The sequence below is a fragment of the Pristiophorus japonicus genome, chromosome 17 (assembly GCF_044704955.1).
Source record: "Pristiophorus japonicus isolate sPriJap1 chromosome 17, sPriJap1.hap1, whole genome shotgun sequence".
Classification (NCBI taxonomy): Eukaryota; Metazoa; Chordata; class Chondrichthyes; family Pristiophoridae; genus Pristiophorus; species Pristiophorus japonicus.
The window spans coordinates 10,089,025-10,105,808 of NC_091993.1; the positions used below are offsets into that span (position 1 = coordinate 10,089,025).

Here is a 16,784-nt window from a genome sequence, read left to right on the forward strand (position 1 = left end):
CAGTCATCTTCACTCTACAAACAAGCACAGTAAAATACTAGAGATATGTAGATCTGGGAAACTTAGTTGACCCAGTGATCAGATGAAATTATCTCCATTCCATTTTTTTCAGCAATTAATTATGTCTAGGACTTCAGTATGATCAATCCTTGATTGTTGTGTCCAACCTTCTGTCTTAGTATACTTGTCCTTGGTATACACACCTAGGGCTAAAAAATGGTCTTTTGGTGATGGCGGTTTTTTCCCCAGCATTTTTTGCTAAAAATACCATTAAAAATACAACTTTTTGTTTTAAAAAAGGTAAAAATTGGCAATAAAATGTGACTGGTGGTAGAAATCTGTGTTGCAGGAGGATTCACGGTGGAAACCATGGTCCTCGCCACCTTTAGCCTGAGGCCTATTACTGCCAAAAAGACAGGCCCTGGGAGGGGAGAAAACACACCAAAAAATTGTAAAAATAACAAAAATCAGAAAACATTCACTTTACACTTAACTAACGAATCGTTGAAAAAGAATTAAAAAATAAATTAATAAAAACTTTAACTTGCCTTTTTTGTAGGTCTTCATACTTACCGCTGTTTCTGGAGCTTCAATGCAGGCTTTCCATGGGCGTTTTTTTTTTCATCCTGAGGACGGGTGCGCCGAACGGCCAATTTTAAAGGGTATTTCAAAACCGTTGGCGCAAAACTTTGGCCAATTTAGGCGAGTAGCTTTTACCAGCAAAAAAGGCAAAACATCCCCCAAAAAAACAGGCGGTAAGCTGGTCAATTTCTAGCCCCTATAGTCATGCTTAGGAGAGACTAACCTGGCACTAGCTAACAGTATTGATGTAGACTTCATGGACTGACACAATGTAGTTGCTACTGCTGGAAGGATTTCCTTTAATGAATTTGAAGTTAGTCAAAGTTTGTCATACCTACACCCATAACCAGTATATTTGAAAATAGAAGGAAATTGTCTCGAGATCAGCGTCAATGATCTGGTTATGGCAGAACCTCAAGTTTAACTTTGGATTCTGATTGGGGAGACTTTACTTCTGAACATTATCCTGCATGAAAACCCTGTTGAAAGGACCAGCGCAGTCAGAAGTCTCCTATTGAAACCCCCCGATTTACTTGACTTGAGCACATAAATCTAGGTTGACACTCCAGTGCAGTGCTGATGCAATGCTGGACTGTCTGAAGTGCCTTCTTTCAGATGAGATGTTAAACCGAGGTCCCGTCTGCTCTCTTACGTGGACATAAAAGAACCCATGGCACTATTTTGAAGAGCAGGAAAGTTATCCTCTGTGTCCACGCCAATATTTATCCTTCAAATCAATCAACATTGCAAAAACAGATTATCTGCTCATTATCACATTGCTGTTTGTGGGAGCTTGCTGTGTGCAAATTGGCTGCTGCGTTTCCTGCATTACAACAGTGATTACATTTCAAAAGGACTTCATTGGCTGTAAAGCGCTTTGAGACGTCCGGTGGTCGTGAAAGGCCCTACGAGAAAGAGCGGGGCCCGGGAAGGTGCAGCAAGGACGGGGCCCAGGAGCGAGGTCAGGAGGAGCGGGGTAGCGAGGTCGGGGCCCAGCAGCGAGGTCGGGGGGTCGTGGCCCAGGACTGGCACAGTGTGGACCAGCAGCGAGAGGAGGGCCCAGGGAAGGTGCAGCATATGCAAGCAGTGAGGTCGGGAGGCCTATAGTGTGTTCGCTAAAACCGAGGGAGAGAGCCATTGGACCAAAACCTTGCTGTCAAGCCCGTGTGGTAGCAGGTGTGCAACAGCCACCCCACATTAAAAGAATTCACGCGCAAACATCTTCCACCCTTTAAAATGAAGTTCGGGACCTGGAACGTCAGGACACTCATGGACAATCCTAACAGTGACTCATATTAGTGTGGAAGCAAGTCATCCTCGACTCCGAGGGACTGCTTAAGAGGAGAAGATATAAATGCAAGTCTGTCTTTCTTTACTTCTTTCCACAATAATGACTATTACAGAAGATGTGAGGAAGGATTGGGTGAATGGTCTATGCCCTCAGTTGTCAGAGGTAGAGGCTGTTAAATGCCATAGGTCCACACTGAAGGTACTCTTTAGTGGTTTTTAAGTATAGATGAAATTTGGTAAGTCTGTTTCAAAATAACAATCCTATTTTCTTACCCTCCCATTCTGCAAAATAATTTTCAGGCAAATATTTAAGTGAAATAAGAGAAATACATATTTGTATTAGAATTTATGGACTACCTTCACTGACATATGGTAGATCCAATTTCACATGAGACTCCAGAGTGCATTAATGTCATCCATATAGGAGCTGAATTGATTTCCTAGAGTATGCTGGTCCATAGACATACTATGAATAAGCCTCCTGTCAGATTTTCAGGCAAAGCTAAACATTTTTTGCACAAACTGCTGCTTGCAGAACAGAGAGAGACATTCGAGACCTCCAAGTAGCATGAGAAGAATCTCAAGCCTATCTCTGGCACAGCATGCAACAGCAAGGTTGCTCCTAAGTAAATCAACTATTAGTAAATCATGAACATGTCACCGAGAGCACCAGAAACATATTTAGAAGAGCTGACTTTGAGTTATTGGACAAATTCAGCACTTTTGTGCACAGGCATACACAACGCCGAGTGGGCAACAGTCTCGGGGCATCATCAGCCCCCTCGAGTAATTCTCATATATTCACTGATCACGTTTTGGGACAATCTGTCCAGGCAGATTGTATTACTGCCCCCGTTTCTAAATTGTACTGCTTTGGTAAAGTGTGTGGCGGATGCTTAATTAAGAATAAATATAAATGTTGATCACCAACCTTGTGCAGTATACATCATTCCATGAATGACGTGCATCTGCCACGTACCATGATCCTACCTCACCATCCACACAGGTCATTTGAAGTTAGTCAATGTTTGTCATAGCTGTAGCAGCTGACATGTTGCTTTCAACCAGCATATTTGAAAATAGAAGTGAATTATCTCAAGGTTGGTTGATCTGCTCTTAGCCAATGATCTGGTCATGGCAGAACCCCAAGACTGTACTTCTGAACATTACCCTGCAAGAAAACCCTGTTGAAAGGCCAGTTCAGGAGGGGGTTAAGGTTTTGTAGGTAATTAGTTTCTGTTTCCTTCCGATCAAAATGAACTGTTGCAATAGAACATACCGTTGTGATGTGGAACCAGGAGACCACATGAGACACTGCCCGTCTACAACCTCAACATTATGTGCTTGCTAGACATGTGGAACCAATCAAGCTAGGCTTTACTTCTAATATGTAGAGGATGCAGATCATTCAAAGAAACTAGGGCCCACATTATGGTAATCTATCATTACTCTATTGCACGATGCTCAGTTAATAATTCCTCCATTGGTCTAGTATCTTAATTTTTTTCCCCATTGCATGCTTTCAGATGCAGTGAACTATCAATTTACCAAATAAAAAACCAAGTATATAATACTGTACAGTATTGTAAAAATTGAAAAACTTAAATTTGTAAAATCCTTCAATTCCAGAAATTGCTGATCTGATAACTCGAGGGGCAAAATTCAGAGACTATATTCCACTGGTCTTCATAATGTATCTTCTCCATAAAGATGAGAAATTTCATAGTCATTTATAATATTTATTTGTGTAATATGTCATTAACAATCAAGTCTGTTACATTTTCAACTCTGATAAAAAAATTTATATCAATATAAATTTACGTCCAAAAGTAATTGTGTGCTGGCCAGTGCAGCCATATTTTAGACAAAGATGATATGATGTCAAACATGGCGATGGGTTCGGGTCTAACAATCCCAGCCTTCATCTGAAGACAGATTGGCACTTCCTTTCTTCAAATTTTCTCCAAAGGCATCACCAAACAGATCAAGTTCTTGTTCATCTTTAAATATGCCCTTTCAAAGATACATACAAGTAATTAGCTTAACCAGCAAAAAAGATCATGCAACAATAACCTTAGCTATGTTCAAACAATAAACTAAGAGTATTTAAACAGAAGTAAAATCATTTCAAATCATTCCGTATTAGCAGTTTTTTGGCCTTTGAATTTTTTTGTTAACTTTCTGTCCCTGCAGGGTGATCACCTGGAATCTACATTCCAGGAGCCCTCGCGTCTTCCATGTGCAATAGTCCTTAGCTGCTCCTTAAACTGAACTTCAACACAAGCAGTCAGCGGCACTTCTCATACGTGGTCATCGTGAATACACAAAACATGCAGGACTTCCCACATCACACAGGAAACACAAATCATTGACTTCAGCTGTGCCCCCTGCATTGAACAAGACCAATTTGCCTTTGTTTTAAAAAAAAGCTTAATAAATCAAACAGAACAATTTGATAATTTTAAAGTCTCAAATTTAATTTTAGGCCAGCTGCACATCAGAGTATAACTCCTGCCGAGGCTAAACTATTAGCGTTTTGCACTGCACTGGTCTAGCAACTATACTCCCGCCTTTCTCACTGCTCCTTGTACAAAGCCATAAAATCAGGCATGTTTCCCACAGCCCAAAGTCACCATCAATATATTTGACTAACTGTTGCTCACGGTCATTCTCCTTCAACTCTCCACTGCCTTCAACATCGTTCCTTCACAGTCCACCTGCATGGCACTGCTCTCCTACTTGTCGCACTTGTAGATAATGCATTGCCTCAAATGGTTTCTCCTCCTCTGCCCAGAGTCAGCTTTGCTGTACCCCATATGGTCCCTCCTTCAATATTTATTTTGATAATATCCACAAGCATGGGGTCAGCTGATGGCACCAAGCTCTACCCCACCACCTCCTCCTGTGACCCCTCAGCTGTTGCTACCACCTTAAACTGCTCATCTAAGATGACGACCCAGATGAGCCAATTTTTCTCCAGTTCAATGTCGTCAAAACCAAAGCCATTCGTCAAACTCCTGAAAATGTTTTTATGCCTCTGGTCTCAAGTCCATCTCCATGCTCAGCCGTAGCCCAGAGGTGCAGAACATTGGTACGTTGCTTAACCATGAGCTTATCTTTCTTCCTTGCATCAGATTTCTCATCAACATCATTTCTTCCACATCTACAACATCACCTGCCTCCTCCCTTTGTTCTGCTGCCAAAACCATAATCCACAATTGTGTCACCTCTCAGCTGGATTTCGTCAACCCTCTCCTTTCTTGCCTCCCACTTTCAGCATTCATAAAATAAAAATGATTCGGAATAACACAACCTGACTAAGATTCTTGGCCTTAGCTTCAAATCCCTCCATAGACTCACCCTCCTTATAACCCTGTGCACACCCTCCAGTTTCAGCACTAATCTACTTCTTCCCTGTTTCCTCCACTACACACTCAGTGACCCTCAACCTTTGGAACTCCCTTCCTCAGCCTCTGTGACTTTCTATCTCCCCCTATACATTTAAAAAAAACCCAAGACTCTTCTCTTCAGCTGAGCTTCTGTCCCCATGAAGCTCGGTTTCGATTTCCTCTCAGATTGTGAGGAAGTAGCAACAAATGTGTTAATTTGCTCAACTTTTTTGTCTCAGTAGGGCCTTTAAAAAAGGTGGAATTTAAAGTTATTTAAAATCAACATGTAAAAAAGGAGCAGGAAAAATTCAGACCTGATACAATAGAAGTAGAAATCTATAGAAAGTCTTCAATACAAATTGCCTGTCTACTGTTTCACCACACAGATGGTGCGTGTCGTGGAAAAATAACAAGGCAAAATAACAATATCAGGGTGCAGTTGGAGACACCCATCACAAAAACAGATGTCTCACAAATTTTATCCAGGTAGTTTGAGGACAGAAAGGCTCAGACTTCCATAACTTGTACATGTTCCAGTAGCGCTAGTGCTTAGCACTGCACTTCATCTCATACATGTAGTGACTGGAGTTTCAGGTGTCCAATGTCTGGGAGAAAGTTCCACAGTCAAGCAAAGTGGTGCATTATGCTTCACAGCTGCTCTTTTGTCAATATCTTTGAGTAATACAGTCTAAACACTAGAAATTCTGAAATTCTCCAATTCAGTTTCTAAACTGCTAAGATTTCTCACTTAACATACCTTTGGAAGGTAACCAAGTAGTTTATTGGCATGCTGTTTGAGAAGTTTCTGCCTTTCTTCCTCGATTATGGCTTGCAGAGCTGCCTCCTTCCTCTCTTCTTCACGACGTGCTTCAAGTTCCTGTTCCTATAGAATAAAGTTAATTAAAATTTATTGGAAGCCATGAATGCAGAACACATGAATTCTTGGACTTCTCTTCATGAAACAAGATTGTGGATCCGTGCAATTCGCTGCCTCAGAGAGCTGTGGAAGCTGGGACATTGAATAAATTTAAGACAGAAAGAGACAGTTTCTTGAGCGATAAGGGGATAAGGGGTTATGGAGAGCAGGCAGGGAAGTGGACCCGAGTCCATGATCAGATCAGCCCATGATCGTATTAAATGGCAGAGCAGGCTCGAGGGGCCGTATGGCCTACTCCTGCTCCTATTTCTTATGTTAATATGGAGCACTAGAGCCTCTACTGAACTTGGTCAAATGTTACACTCTTTAAATGAAAACCTACTAAAATGTAGGTCCTGGTATAAAGCAAGAAACATGTATTTTTACATTCCAAATGTGCAGACTATTTTTCTAATAATGAAATAGTAGCCTTGCTAAAAGAAATAAAATAGAATCACAAAACAGAAAGTTATTAAATAACAAGGTGTTACATAATGTGTTATTAATGAAATGGGCAAAAATGGGAGAGTGTAAACATTAATTGCATTTTAAATAATGCACATTACGTACTTGGTTTGCTGCAAATTGTTTGCGTCGATCTTCAATGATTTCCTCTACAGCCTTCTTATGCTCAAGCTGTTTCATACGTCGTTTCTGTGCATTCATCTGCTCAATACGGTCATCCTCTGCAAGTTTGGCCATCATCTTCCTCCGTAACTCATCTTCCTCCTCTTTCTCTGCCTGCATACGCTTCTGTTTGAAAGCCATTTGCTCCTGGTGGGTCTTCTGCAATTCCAGACGCTGCCGAATTTGCTTTTCTATCTCTGCCTGTACAAGTAAATGTTAAAATGTGACACTTCTTTGCATTACCTTTGAGTATAGTTTGACCTTTACTGTACAGTGAGGTGGAGTAGCAAGGTGTGGTACCACTGTAGTTGGGAATACAGGTTCCATCCTGCAAGCTCACCTGTTTTTCATCCCTGCATATAAATGAAGCAATTTTTAAACTGGATATGTTCTGAAAATTCACATTAAAAGATTAGTAAAGTAGCAGTAGTGTAGGCAATATTGGCCCAGATTCTGCAGTAATAATAATGGTGAGGCTATCAGCACTCACCGTTATTATGGGCTAAATTGGACAGCAACATCTGGCGTCTGCACACACAGTTAAACACAGAAATCCAGAAGTTGTTGTCAGAGATACCCGCTCCTCCACAGGATGCCCTGTTGCAGCCCTCGGCGATAGACTCGGTATTGAAATAACTGCAACAGCATGAACTTGGTGTTCTTGGCCACTAAAAACACTGAAAAAAAGTTAGGGCTGGTGTATTTAGGAGAGTCAGTTTTTAACGGCGTGATAATTACTGCTGAACATTCTCTCCGGCCCTGAAAAGATAATTTTACAAGTGTGAGACTCATTCCCTCAGAAGAAAATGTGTGTTGGAGATTTAAAAAACAATTTTTAATTTTTATTTTACTTTTTCTGTCTTTTTTATCTCTCTCCCTTAATCCCATCTATATTTTCCAATCTTTATTTTGCTTTCTGTACATCATTTAAATCTAATTTATATTTCCTGCTTTATACTTCCTGATTTGGACATTGCATGTCTGTGAGGATTCTAATCTGATTTGTTGAAAAGCTTCGCTGTTTCTAGCTTTGCTGTTTTTTCCTCTGCTCACAGATCATCTGTAGAGGGCAGCGCCAATGTTCCCTGTAATTCTTTTTGGGACTGAGCGGTCCTTTCAAAATAATGCGCATTCGCAGTTTTTCTATTTAAAAACCAGCAAGCCGGCTGCACGGAACCTTCAGAGTGCTGCCCAGCCAAAGGGAACATTGGGCACCATGCTGGAAAAGATGCCGGATTAGAGGAAATCTATGTTGAGAAGCCCACAGAAACTCTGTGGGCAGCTGTCAGCGAGGTGAACAATATTATTGCATTGATTGAATTGGCAGACATTGATGCGGAGATTCAACATCGCCTCCAGTGCGCCAGTGCAGCCTTCGGCCGCCTGAGGAAAAGAGTGTTCGAAGACCAGGCCCTCAAACCTACCACCAAGCTCATGGTCTACAGGGCTGTAGTAATTCCCACCCTTCTGTATGGATCAGAGGCATGGACGATGTACAGAAGACACCTCAAGTCGCTGGAGATATATCATCAACGATGTCTCCGCAAGATCCTGCAAATCCCCTGGTAGGACAGACACACCAACATCAGTGTCCTCGCCCAGGCTAACATCTTCAGCATTGAAGCACTGACCACACTCGATCAGTATCGCTGGGCAGGCCACTTAGTTCGCATGCCAGACACGAGACTCCCCAAGCAATTGCTTGACGTGGAGCTCCTTCATGGCAACCGAGCCAAAAGTGGGCAGCGGAAACGTTACAAGGACACCCTCAAAGCCTCCCTGATGAAGTGCGACATCACCACTGACACCTGGGAGACCCTGGCCGAAGACTGCCCAAGGTGGAAAAAATGCATCCGGGAGGGCGTTGAGCTCTTTGAATCTCAACGCTGCGAGCGTGAAGAGGTCTGGCACAGGCAGCGGAAGGAGCGTGCAGCAAATCAATCCCACCCCCACACTTCCCCCGACAAATGTCTGTCCCACCTGTGACAGGGTCTGTGGCTCTCGTGTTTGACTGTTCAGCCACCAAAGAACTCACTTTAGTAGTGGAAGCAAGTTTTCCTAGATTCCAAGGGACTGCCTATGATGATGATTGTTGCAATCTTTACACTGCAATTAATATTTTTGTTTTATTATAGAATGAAACTTTTTTTTTTTAAAAACAAACAGCAAATCTTTTCACCCATTTCCTGCAGGTTATAGCCTGTGCTTTGTGACATCCGTTGAAATCTTGCTTACTAATGTTAAATAATGGGCACTTATGGCAATTATTATCTGATGTTGTCGAGCTTTCCAAAGAATTATGTATGGAATTTAAATCCAGGTACTGGGATTCTAAAAAATGAATCATGACACATACATTTTGGTAAAAATATTTTCAAACTCTTAACTTGGCCAAGTTGAATTCAGATGAACAAAGCAATTTTCTTTGCCAAGGAGATGAAAATACCAAGGATAGCAAAAGATCAAGTGTATCAGGCTCAATTTGATAACTATTTTAACTGAGATATAATTATTGCATCTTTTCAGTGCACTGTCTCAATAGATGTACTGCCAGAAACAAACAAATCAACTTTTAATTTAAAAATAAAGTGGTGATGAGAGTTTACTGATACTAACTATTTCTTGCTGTCTGCGAGCCTCTTCTACTTTTTCAAGGTACAGTTCTTCTCTGACATTCTCCACTTCTTCACGATCGTGCTGTTTCTTTTCAATTTCTTCAGCCAACTATCGTGAAAAACAAGCCAGTTATTTGTTCGAAGTTATATTTTAAAGAGTCAAGAGTACTTATAATGTGTACATCATGATAGACTAAGCAAACTAATTTATCTTACCCTTTTGTACAATATTTTCTTCTGTTCATCTCGTTCTCGAACTTTGGCCATCCGGTCTTGTTCTCTGTCTTGTTGTGTATTAGCAAATTCCAGAATTTTTCTGTTCTCTGCTTCCATTCTTTCACGTTCCATTTTCTTCCATTCAGCTCGTTTCTTCTGGAACTCCTCAACGTACCTCTGAGTTTCCTTCATCTTCTGCATCTTCATTTCTTTGTCCCTATGGACAAAGAGGGAGTGAAAACAGTGATGATATGATGAATAGTCTTATCAAGAGGTATATTTCTAATATCACAAACAAAAATGAGGCAGCACAACAAATGTTTACAGTTTTTATAAAATGTTTAGAACCCGGACACTTCTACAGCACAGATTTGAAAAGTGCTGAACTTTTTATTTGTTTGTAACGAGTTAACGTGATCAGCTGTCGTGCTTTGTAGTAGATGTCTTGGTGAGGATTCTTTTGATCTTTCAATACATTACTTTTAAGATTGGGGAGAGGGGGTGTGGAAACAACTTTGTGATCTAGCTTCCCACTGACTGACGGCTACGCTATGCATCATCATCATAGGCAGTCCCTCGAAATCGAGGAAGACTTGCTTCCACTCCTAAAGTGAGTTCGTTGGTGGCTGATCAATCCAACACGAGAGCCACAGACCCTGTCACAGGTGGGACAGATATTCGTCGGGGGAAGGGGGGGGTGGCACTGATTTGCCACATGTTCCTTCCGCTGCCTGCGCCTGACCTCTTCACGTTCACGGCGTGGAGTTCTAGGGCGGAGAAAGTGCATCCTATGCTATGGCATTCCAAATGGCTGCCTGTTAAGCCTTCACTTACTAAGTATGAGAGTTCTGGAGACTTCATTAAAAATGCTTTTCCCAGAGTCTAAATCTATACTTAAGAAAGGGGCGGGAGAGGGTGTGTGATCTACCCTATTCATTACACTTTGTAAAAATGTAATTCATAAAAATATATTATTTTTTCAATGCACTTTTCTCCCTCCTCTGTTGAAGATGCTGGCTCAATGCTATAGTTATGATTCTGAGGTGATCATAGCCATGATTCTGAGGTGATCATAGCCTTCCAGTACCCGATCTGACCACTCGGCTATTCTTCATGTGCAAAGCCTGAACTTGTTCTCACCTGATGTCCGCACACACATTTTCAAGAAGTCATTGGATAGCAATCAGGAGGAGGAATCTTGGTTGACATTTTCCACCTCCCTAGCCAATAATTCTTGCGTTCAACTGGAGCAACTTAGCACAGATGATGCATTGGTCAATAAGAAGCTCACTATAAATACATTTGAGAGACGATATTGAAAAGAAATGCACAAGTGTTGACATTAATTTATGACCCTTTCCAGACACTATCAGATCCAATTTCTCCCACTAAATACACTGATCTCATTCTTTAAATACAAGTGACATCCAGAGGCAATCTAACAGTGCCACAGGCTTTATATGATCAAAACCTTATAGGAAACTACGTTCGGAAAAACGATTAGTCAAACATAGAAATATATCCTCATTTTGCAAACAAATCTTTTTTTTTAGATAAAATTCAAGAAACACTAATTAGTTTAAATAAAGATTACCTTCGATCTTCATCATAGATGTTTCTTACAATTTCATCAACCCGTAGTTTATCTTTTAGGAATTCATCATATGCTTCATGTCTCCTTTGTTCGTTTTGATCAAGCTGCTGTTGCAGATCCTGCTGATACTTTACGGCTTGTTCATGACGTCTTAGTTCCTCCTTGGTCCCCTCCAATGTGGCCTTTTCATGTTCTTTCTTCATCAATTTAGCAATCTCAGCCTCTCGTTTCTAGTTTAAAAGGACAATCATCTTTATTTCTCCAGAGGCCACTTTTTTTTTTGTACAGATCACACTTTAGTTCTTGGAAAACATTAAGATTTATTTTTCTAATATCATAGAGATTGTGCATTATCCAAAATGTTAGGCATTATAAAAGCATATTTTGCAAAAAAAAAACGGTGGCAGAGTTTTATTCAAATAATACTTGTGCACTTAATCAAACCATGGCAATTTGTAGGCTTCTAGTCCTGATTTACTAGAAGACTAGCCTTTGCAACCAGTTTTCAACCAAATCACAGGCTATTGTTGTATGGAAATGAGTGTTCCATTTCCAAAATGGATGGTAGATTTCTGGGAAGCAAAGAAAAACGTAAATATTTCAAAGGGTTCAGATAGTACAAGTGGAAAGTATGGTTAGAAATAATTTTAAAGTAAGGTTAAAGTAAAAAAAGACAAGTAAAGATATTGGGCCCAAATTTAGCCCACCCGTTTTTTCGGCGCACTCACGTGAGATGCGCCGACTTCCTCGGATAAAAACGGTGCCAAAAGATTGTCCCCGCATTCTGGCCGCTCTGTGGCCTCTCCCATGGCTTGGCGCGGTGTGGCAATTCAATTAGGGGGCGGAGCTACGGCCCTGCGCTCAAAAGAGTGCCAGCAGCTCAACACATGCGCACTGGAGGTTTCGCGCATGCGCAGTAAGCTATTCTGCCCGCCCCTATCCCAGGCCAAGTGGCCTCCCGCACCGGCCAGCCGGCCAGCTGACTTCCCGGGCCAAGGTAGGACTTGAGTTTTATTTATTAATGGTTGTGCTTTGTTTAGTGAGGAGAGTTTTGATGGTTGGGGGGGGGGGGGGGGGGAAGGAGAGTTTTGATGGGGGGGGGGGGGGGTAGTGCATTGATGATTATTGTTTTAAAATATCCAAATAAAAAAAGTTATGTAAATATGTTTTGTCTCTTCTTTTATTTTTGTGGTTTAAGTTTCCATGAATGCTTCTGTTGTATAGTAAATTAACTTTGCGAAGTTTGTCATATGTCCTAGATAGCTGTTTGATCCTATTCACGTTCTTTAGTCAAGTCATTAAGTACCTACCTGCGCTGATTTCTTAACTCTCCGCGAGGGTTTTCTGTGCGGCCACAAGTGACCACATACGCTGGCCTAAGTTAGTTTGGAGCAACAAGTAACTGTGCAAAGTGGCTTAAATGGGCCCCAAACTTGACCAGGAGTTGCTCCTGGGCAAATTTGGCGTAGGTGGCTGGTAATGCCCCCTTTTGAAAAAAAAACTAAACTAAAAAAAATCCTAACTCATTTACACTGGCGCAAATTGAATGTGCTGAATGGGGATTTTTAAGATACTCCAGAAAAATCCAGTGGCTCCAAAAAAAAACAGAGCAACTCCTGGGCAAATTTGGGCCCATAAAGGGGGCAAGAAAGTCAGGGTGAGCAGAATTATTGTCAAGAATTAGCATTTATTTTCGCTATATTTAGGATTAATATGGACTTTGTTTCATTGTCACAACCTTTTAAAAAAAAAACGAAGTCAGAGGCCAAGGAGGCGTATAATTCCCTGGAGCTGCCAGAAGTATAACAGGTTCATTAAAGCATGCAACATAACATGAATGCGTAAACTGGAATCAGTCTATTAGGGAATAAATACATGATTTCTGGTCTCCCAACCCAAAATCCTTATAGCTGTGCAGCACCTTCTTTCAGAGAGGTTTTTATTACTCACCTATGAACACCCATCTTTTAAGCACAGTACTTACTATCTTCTCAAAGCGATTTGCTTCTTTTTCAGCTATCTGGGCAGCTCTTTCTCTGTTCACATAAGCGGCTTTCAACTTGGCTTCCAACTCACGAAGTTCAATACTAATTTGGATATGCAGAAACACAAGAATAACTAACATAATAAGTAATCATATGAAAAGTAAACCAAGTAGCATAACAACACTATCAGAGTGAAATGTTATATTGGGCTGAATTTTGTCTGTCTTTCACCAAAAATGTTTTGGTCCCATACCACAATATAAAGCAATAGCCATGGCCCACAAGTCTTCACAGTGAATGTTTTGGCAAAGAAAGGAGAATTACTGACTGCAGAATTGCAAGATGATGTATAGTACTGGGTCATCGTATGTACAATAGGAATACTGGCAGCAAATACATCTTGAAAATTGGGAACAACCGTACATACTCGACCCCAATAAGCTAGGTGTTGTAAAAAGGACTGTTTCTTTTTTTGGGGGGGTGGGGGGGGGGCTGGCGGGCAGCAATATTTGTTTGCATATTGAGGAAGAAGCAACTTCACCTGATTTTGGTATAGGTTATACTTCTCCAGTCCGGAACTCTTTAGTCCGGAAGCATCCCTTGTCCGGCATCAGTCTTGGCGTGGGTGGCGTCCCGCGCTGTTTGTTGAGCTAAGCGGGCCAGACAAGGGAAGGGAAGGCGCTGAAGCTGGACCTGCCGTCCGTCCGTCTGTGTGTCTCTCTCTCTCTCTCTGCTCCACCCCTTCTCTCGTCTTCTGGACGACTAAATGCTGCGCAGTAGGCTTCTGCGCAGTGCATGCGCAGAACATGTCCGGGTCGTTGTCAGCAGCATTGCCACCTGTTGACCTCCTGTGGTTTGGCAAATTCTTTGGTCCGGCACCCAAGAGGTACAATCTGTACAATGATGCAAAACTATACTGCTAAAAAATTAAACTGCTTTTGATGAAATGTAAAGTAGAAAAGTACTGCAGATGCTGGAAATCTGAAATGAAAATAGAAAACGTTGGAAATACTCAGCAGGGTAGGCAACATCTGTGGAGAAGGAAAGACGGAAAGACTTGGATTTATATCGCGCCTTTCACAACCACCGGCGTCCAAAAACCCTTTATAGCCAATGAAATACTTTTAAAGTGTAGCCACTGTTGTAATGTAGGAAAGAGAGTTGACGTTTCAGGCTGATGACCTTGCGTGGGAACTAGAAGAAGTTAGAGATGTAACTAACTTCTTCCTTCATCAAAGGAGAGGATGACAAAAGGAAATACAAAAAGGTTAAGAAAGAAATCAAAAAAACAATTTCGAAGGTAATGAGAAACTATGAAATTAAATTATCAAGGAATGAACAAAAAACAAAAGAAAAATCACGATAGGGATAGATCCACTAAGGGATACACACAATAAACTCACAGGTAATGACAGTGGAATGGCATTTAGTTAGTCTCCCTGGTAAATAGTATTTACCAGGGAGACTAACATGGTGGATATGACATTACGAGAGATTTACAAAAAAGATATCAACACATTTAAGATAGAAAGGGGGTATAATTGAGAAACTAATCAAACTTAGAGAAGATAAAAACCCTAATGCGGATGGAATGCATCTGCGCATATTAAAAAAGTTAGGGAAGAGATAGCAGATGCACTATTATGAATCTGTAAAAAATCATTGGAAAAGGAAATAACTCCAGAGTAATGGCGGACAGCTAATGTGATTCCTATATTTAAAAAGGAGATAGAACAATTAGTTTAATGTTGGTGGTAAAAAGATAATGGAATCTTTATTCAAAGATGAAATAGAAACACAACTAGAAATTGAAAATATAATAAAGAGTAGTCAGTACAAATTTCAAAAGGGAAGGTAATGGTTGACCAACCTTATTGAATTCTTTGAAGAAGTAGAGAAGGGTAATGCAGTAAACTTAATATATTTGGTTCCGCAGAGTAGACTCATGACTACGGTCAGAACATGTGGAGTCGGGGGACAAGTAGCAGAATGGATAACAAGTTGGTTCCAAAACAGAAAACAGAGACGAGGGTTTGTAAGACTACAGCATTTTTTGTCGTCTTATTTTCTGCTAATAACTGTGCTTGCAAACTGCTCCAAGATAGCTAAAACGTGGGTTGACCATTTTTAGTGACCCAAAAGGCTTTCAAAATTCAAGACTTTCTCATGAGTTTTAACATCTCACAGCTGCAAGAACACGTCCTTGAATTGTCTAAAACTGCAACTATGGTGATAAGAAATGAGAAGACCTAATCATGGGAAGGATTTGTTTAAGAATATTCCTTTGTTCAAACTTAGACAATTATGTACATGGTGGACAAACATCCCAGAAAAGGGTTATTAAAAAATGGCTGTGAAACGTGAAGTCAGCACAGTCAAGTGAGTGGTGACCTGGTCGGTCGCCAAGAGAATCAGGGGATTAAGTCTTACAATCGCTAACCACGGCTGGAGTTAACTCTTGTGTGTCTTTTTAAAAAATCACTAAGGAAATAGGCAATTTTTAAATGTTAAGAAGTACTTTAACGGGATAGGTTGGGCTAATAATTCGAAATTATTGTGCATCTGATGCTATCATAATTACTTGTATTTCTTTTGATTGTAAGTAAAGATAACCCCTGGATTGGCGTGAGAAAAGAAACCACCCAAGTCTGTGTGTTGTTTTGTCTCATAAGTCCGAACTCTGTAAAAGGCAGAGAAAATACACAAATCTTACAGGCTAAAACCTGTCTTAATTAAGATATGTCTTGCAGATTAAATGTAGTTACTCAGACTGGCAATAGGTGGGAAGTGGTGGTCAATAAGGATTGGTGCTGGAACCACCTTTGCTCACTGTTTACATAAACCATTTGGACTTGTGAATCGAAAGTACTATTTCAGAATTTGCGGACACAACCACATTGGGGGGCGTAGTTCATACAGAGGTAGAATGCAACAAAATCATGGAAGACTTCATTAAACTTGCAGAATTGACATGTAATTGGCAAATGAACCTCAATATAGAAAAGAGTAAGGTGGAACATTTTGGTAGGAAGAATAAGGAAACAACATACTCGTTGGAAAATAAGGGGGCAAAATTGCCCCGTTTTAGAGGCCCGTTAGCGTCGGCTCCTGGGAAATTGCCCGTGAGTTTGCGGAGGCACTGCTACAGCCACGAGTCACGAAGCTGGCCGAAATCCGCTCTCGGGACGGAGGGTGCCAATGCCCAGCATTGCCATCTTTACTGGTTTGATGACTCTTGGGTCGGCTCCAGTATATCAGCCCTCGCGTGGTCTGGACCGCCATCAGGCAGCCTGGCACTCTGTTTTGGCACGCGAGATTGTGCTCCACTTCCTTTGAGGGTAAATAAATCCAATTCAGCGGCGGGGCGGAACTTCTGCACCAGGTATAGAAAGTCCCGACCCCAGCTGGTTACCGTCCCCAATCGGGGTAGAGGAGCAGAGGGATCTGGGGAGGGGGACAGATACACAAATCACTCAAAGTAACAACGCAGGTTTATAAGGCAATTAAAAAAGCAAACAATGCACTAGGGTTCATTTCTAGAGGGATAGAATTAAAAATCAAGTTTATGTT

The 16,784-nt window shown here is 41.1% G+C and overlaps 1 protein-coding gene across 1 annotated transcript in view; it reads right to left on the bottom strand.

Annotated features, from left to right (window-relative positions):
- Nucleotides 1–3,603: 3,603 nt before the first annotated feature.
- mns1 (meiosis-specific nuclear structural 1) overlaps nucleotides 3,604–16,784 on the bottom strand; it is a 34,224-nt gene continuing 21,043 nt past the window's right edge. The window contains exons 4-10 of the mRNA XM_070858336.1: nucleotides 13,214–13,316; nucleotides 11,230–11,459; nucleotides 9,636–9,852; nucleotides 9,421–9,528; nucleotides 6,748–7,005; nucleotides 6,019–6,144; nucleotides 3,604–3,885 (exon numbers count right to left, since the gene is read on the bottom strand). Coding sequence (XP_070714437.1) covers nucleotides 3,778–3,885; nucleotides 6,019–6,144; nucleotides 6,748–7,005; nucleotides 9,421–9,528; nucleotides 9,636–9,852; nucleotides 11,230–11,459; nucleotides 13,214–13,316 — 1,150 coding nt within the window. The 3' untranslated portion in view covers nucleotides 3,604–3,777. The remainder of the gene's footprint in view (nucleotides 3,886–6,018; nucleotides 6,145–6,747; nucleotides 7,006–9,420; nucleotides 9,529–9,635; nucleotides 9,853–11,229; nucleotides 11,460–13,213; nucleotides 13,317–16,784) is intronic.